This window comes from Epinephelus fuscoguttatus, linkage group LG12, assembly GCF_011397635.1.
Source record: "Epinephelus fuscoguttatus linkage group LG12, E.fuscoguttatus.final_Chr_v1".
Lineage (NCBI taxonomy): Eukaryota > Metazoa > Chordata > Actinopteri > Perciformes > Serranidae > Epinephelus > Epinephelus fuscoguttatus.
Window position 1 is genome coordinate 1861908 of NC_064763.1, and position 5907 is coordinate 1867814.

General features: G+C 37.8%; 1 protein-coding gene across 1 annotated transcript; it reads left to right on the forward strand.

The window, feature by feature from the left end:
- The first annotated feature begins 787 nt into the window (after positions 1-787).
- On the forward strand, positions 788-3617 carry LOC125897975 (uncharacterized). Its single transcript, XM_049591541.1, has 8 exons — positions 788-1763; positions 1855-1911; positions 1990-2066; positions 2163-2222; positions 2459-2664; positions 2750-2852; positions 2948-3365; positions 3462-3617. Exons 1-8 carry the CDS (start codon positions 1464-1466, stop codon positions 3615-3617), a joined length of 1377 nt encoding a protein of 458 aa, XP_049447498.1. The 5' UTR covers positions 788-1463.
- The last annotated feature ends 2290 nt before the right edge of the window (positions 3618-5907 follow it).

Genomic DNA, 5907 nt, shown 5'->3' on the forward strand with positions numbered 1-5907 from the left:
TCTTGTTTAAGTCAAATCATGCATAGATTATGCATATTATGCATAGATTATGCAGTATATTAACTATCTGTGAGAATACAACTCATAAAGTTACAGCTTTACAAAATTACAAGTACGGGTTGCAGTTTACAGACGTACACTTTCTCCAAGCGTGAAATAACTGTCAAAACTACGTCACGAGGTCACAGGCATTATATATCGAGTGGAAGATAACATCGATTCTACAAACTGCACAGGTGTCAGAAATTTGGCCGTGGGTTCGATTTCATGGCTCCAAGATGGCAGACGATGCAAACACAGCAAGGAATCAGGTAATGTTAACCTCTTTTTACTTTGTTCTAACATGATATTCGCAAAATATTATAGAGTTGGCAATGAAGCGGCTTTACTTTCGTTGATGTAGCCTTTGTTTCTAGTTAACTTTATCGGTTTCTTTGTGCTAGGTGCAGTTAGCCGATATACTCAACACGGCACACAGTCTAGTGTCGATGTTGAACAGCAGGTTAAGTTCTCCAGGGAATGTCAGGCCAGTTACACAGGGAAATACATCACAGCCTGCTGAGGGACAGAGAGGTCAATCACAGACATCTCAACTGTCAGGTCCACAAGTAAGCTGCCCCCAGCGCAATGGCTCTGGAGTGTCAGTGCGCCAGGAAATGGCTAGGTATGTTTGTCATGTAGCTGCAGCGCTGGCTCTTACCTTTTATTGTCACCTGTGCAGGTTTCATGCGGGTATGAATTGCCTTCAGAAGTTTCATGTATAATTTATTTTGATCTTTCAATTTTATTGAAAAAGGCTGGGGAGAGCTCATGGAGAAGTAATTGAAAATCTCTGCTAAAAATGTGTATTAGCCCTGCCTGTGGGTGATATTGCATTTGTCTTTCTTCCTTTAAAGTATTTTCATTGTTTCTGATGAGTGATCAAAAATATTTATATTTTCAGATCGTTTCCTGGACTTTTTCGCAAAGAGGCAAAAGGCAAACGACGTTTTGCACCATATGCACGACCAGAAAAGAGTTTTTTGGTAAACTTTTTTCTGCTTGATAAACAGCGCTCAAAGACCCCCAAAGGACACAAGGAACTCCAACTTACACTGGCTGGTCTTGGGAAGCGTTCTCTAACAGTGCCTTTAAACACCACACATTCAGAGGTATGCTTTCTAAAAGAGATTAAGTATCATGGGCACCACCATTACCAACATCAACGTTAAATGTTGATTTTTGTAATAAGATGTTTTTCTTTAAAACTAATCGCATATTTACATAAATCATAAACACGTTAGTTCATATATTTATTACATTTATCAACTAACCATGTTCTAAAAGTTGACAGATTTGCTGTCGAATGCATATCCAAAACTTGGAAGTATCGGTGGTGGCTGGTTGCTATACAAGGCCACAGGTATACATGGACCTTATATATTTCTTTTATAGCATTTTAAAAGCTTTGATTCCTAAAATTAATGTCTGTTTCATTTCTAGGTGGGGGTGGGCAACGCAAATTAGCTGTCATTTCTCCTGACTCAGATGGATACAGTGGGCAACAGCTAAAAGGAATCAGTGGGAATAGACAGTGTACACTGTACATTGTCCCTTTACAAGAGGAAATTGACACTACTCCGTTACCACCAGAAGCGAAAGAATTTGAAAAAATGCCCAAAGCACCATGCAACACTTGCAGGAAGCTTGTTCCTCTTCAGGCTCTTCCAGACCACATCAAGAGCTGCAAGGAGGAGAATGTAGATCTGTGCAGTTCTTCTGATGTATGTCAAATCTTCTGTCAGGCTTCAAGTATTTTTTGCTGTGACTAAAACAGTGGGGTTATTTCATACTGTTTTTATGTTTTGTCACTAGGAAAACTACACACAGGACGATATGTCTCCATTGTGCTCACAAAGCCAGGCAGAGATGGTGAGATTCCTGTATTTTATTTTTATGTTGATAAGCTAACCGTCTGATATTAACTCATTGTAAATTATTATTTTTTAGACAGCTGAGTGTCCTGTGTGCAGAGGTGTATTCAGCATTAATATCATTGAGATTCACGCATCTGAGTGTGGATTACGGTACTTGAACCACAAATATTTCAGTATTTCTAAATTACATTTTAATTCAGGGTGGGTAAATTACAAATTAATTACAACTTTTTTTTGTTATTGCAGAGCAGCAGACCGTGATGACAATGGCAATGTCTCAAGTGAAGCAATGCATTCTTTTCAAAGGTAAAACCTCCTCTGTTTCAGCTGTTCTCAAAACTGCATGATCTCTATTGTTTCATTAAAAAAAAGTTAACTCAATATCTCTAGAATGGTGTATGTTTATATAGCTTTATTTTCACTGCATTTCTTTTTGCATTTTTTAAAAATCTACTTTTATAACACTCGATTTTCCTCAAAGGGATCAATAAGGCATTATATTATCTTTTGTATTTCTCTTTATGTATGTTTTCAAATCAAAGTTCACAGGATGTCCTGAACTGGATCAGTTGCCAGGTGGATGAAGGCAGCACATTTCCTCTTTGTGTGTCGAGAAGTGACCTCTTTATTAGAGGAATGCAACAGTGGCAACGCCAAAAAAAATCCTCCCCTAAATGCAGACTGAAGGTTACTTTTTTTGGGGAATCAGGCATTGACACCGGTGCTCTTAGTAAAGAATTTCTGACAGGTACCGTTGCATATCACTGCAATTCTGAAAGTTGTCACTTTTTTGTAATAACACATTTTCAGTTTTCTGTTTTTATGTTATTCAGAAATGGTTGCAGGGATTGAACAGAAACTTTTCACGGGCAGCCCTGACAACAAGGGGAAAAATCCCCTTTACTGTCTCAACAGCCTGGATAACAACTACTTCAGGTGCATAGTGTTGTCCTTGTGTCCTGCAAATAATTTTATTAATTGAAAAGTTAGTTTAATTAAAATACAGCTTTCTTTTTTATTTTGATATTTAGGACTGCAGGAGAACTTATGGCAGGTAGCATGGCACAAGGTGGATCTCTCCCCAACTTTATGCATGAGTGGTGCTACAGATACCTCTGCTCTGGTGACTCTGACAGCATACAGGTGTCAACCAGAGATGTCACAGATTTGGAATTGTCACAGCTTTTTTTAAAGGAATTTTCTTCAATTACACAAAATGTGTGCATGTGCACTAATTTTCTTAATGTATTAATTTATTTTATAAAACTGTCTGGAGTGTTACTCAGAAACCTTTTGTGTTTCAGGGCTATTGTACTGCACTCAACCATGAGACTAGTCCCCATGCTTGACCAGCTGAGAAAAGGCCTGCAGCTGTATGACCTACTGGAGGTTTTGAAGACACACCCAGACCTTTGTCTGCCACTGTTTGTACCAGGGGAAGATGATAAGGTATATACTTTGGTCTTTTAGGTCATCCCTGTTAAATTTTGTTTACTGCAAGAAATTCAGAGCTGTAATTCTATATCTTGTGCTTTGTTTTTGTAGGTGGATGCAGCTTTCATCCTGGAAAAGTGCCAGCCTGATTTCAGTGAGAAGGGCTCTGTGAAATACAGTAGAGAAGTAAACATCATGAACTTTCTCCAAGACTTCCTGCAAAAAACTGAGGATTGTGGTATGTTTAAGCTCATATACAGTTACTGATCTGTTTTTTTGTCTGTTTTTTTTAGTTCACACTAACATTAATCTTTTATTTAAGAACAAGATGGCTGGGGTGATGAGGAAAGTGAGGTTCCACAACATCTGACTGTTGGCAGAATCATGCAGTGGATGACAGGACAAGCCCATAAGCCCCTTCTGCCAAGCGAGAAGAAGGACTTCATCATATCTGTGAAATTCTACCATGATTGTGATGAAAATCATACCATTTGCTTTCCAACTGTGAGTGCATGTAGTCGCACAATAACATTTCCAGTTGCTCACCTGACAACATTCAATGAATTCAGAAACATCATGAAAACTGCTCTAACCCATGGGCAAGCCTTTTATAGAGTGTGAAGTATTTGGCTGTTAGAACCCACACCACATCCATGGTCAAATTTTGATATCAAATGTTTTTTTTTCTGTTATTTGTTTTACTGTATTTAGTCTTAAAATGAATGGGTTGTAAACATATGGTTCTAGCATTTAAAAATGCTTCTCAAAGCAACCTAGTTTTATGTGTTGTTCAGCAGCTGGTTCTGTTATCAAAAGATAACAATTCATGTGTTATCAAATCTCTTTAATAAATTTTAAAAAGAGTTCTTTGGAGCCCTTTCAGTCATTTATTGTCATCGCAATGAAAGCAGTAAACCATTAACATATATACTCTTAAAAGTTTTAAGTAAAAAGTATTTTAATTGTTGCAGGATGCCAACAGGTATCAATGATACTTTTTGAGACCCTCTTCAGGTAATTTTAACCAAGATTTTTACAGTTTATCTATATCACATTTTTTACTGTCAATGAATTCACATTGCAATTTCATCTCTAATTTAAACTCATAATATAAATTTGACAATTTTTAAGGCCTAATTTTTGTAAAACTGTATATCAGACTTAAAGGACCCGTAGACCGCCTGTGTTAATAATGTCAAAAAATCCCTTCATATTACTGGAAATGCAATGTAGTCACCAGGTGTATTAGTTAGATACACAGAAACCATTTAATCATACTCCAGGGGAACAACTGTGCAGACACATTGCACACTACAAAAGGCAAAGAGACGCTAAGTACGACATGATAATTTAGAGACGCTAAGTACGACATGATAATTTCTGTCACATTCTGAAATAAATGCAGATGCATTTTTGTTTGCTAACAATGTGGAATACAGCAATTTGTCACAGTTTTGTAACATACTCAATTACTGTGACATGTTACTGTGACTTTCAATGCACTGAACCATGGATACATACAAGTCTCTACCAAAAGATTCGGATGGTGCAAGAGGATTGATGATGGATTTCACAGCTTCCATAGCAGCTGGAGACAGAGGACACTCATTCTCCGGGACTTGAACTCCAAAAGGTTCTTCAGTGACACCATCAAACGTCTCCCAGTCAGTTCCATACAACTCCAGGTTCTGTCATTAATTTTACACACACAAAACACAACTTAATGGAAATGTTAAAAAAAAAGGACTTCAATTAATAGCCATGTAGATGTCACAAACCTGCAAGTCCTCTTCAGTTTCAGCAGCTGGGTTCTGCATGTGTCCCAAAACCCAGAGCTGGTTAGGTGTGAGTCCACCTTCAGACTTCAAAGGGTGATTGTCCCACCCTTCAGTGAAGGTGTGAAGAGCATCTGCCAGTCTAGGGAGGAACACATGATGTACACAAAACATATGTACAGTGTCAGACAAGTCCAGGAGGCCATCTTCCTCAAGGCTGTGAAGCACGTCATAGTAGAGATGGGTCACACTGGTCCAGACGTCTCGCCACAGTCGCTCAATTCTAAAACAGACAAAATGTACCCATACCAATATAATATCTAATTAACAAGGGAACAGCAAATTTCTAATTATAGACTTATTTTTATTATCCTATATTATCAGATTACTACTTATTGCAAAACTGTAGTTGCTGTTATTTATATCTCCTCCCTTTTCTATTTCAGACAAATAGCTGATGGCTAATTAGGATGTCTTTACGGTTTCTGCAATTATGTTAGTTCATGCCCGATTTGGTATTCTTTCTGTCAGAGATGTCTCAAATAACAGTTTCCAGCCATTGATTTAAATTTAAAATATAAATTTAAATTATGATAACCTTTGTGTACATTTTTTCCAGCGATGAAGCTGCCTCTCCCAGTCCCTTTCACGCTGAACATGGTTTCAGCTATTGCCACATTTTCGACTCCTTCATCACCCCTGACCCTACATAGTGTGGGGGGGAAAGTTTCTATTAGAACACTCATGGTACAAGTGTGTGTGTGTGATAAACATTACAAAGC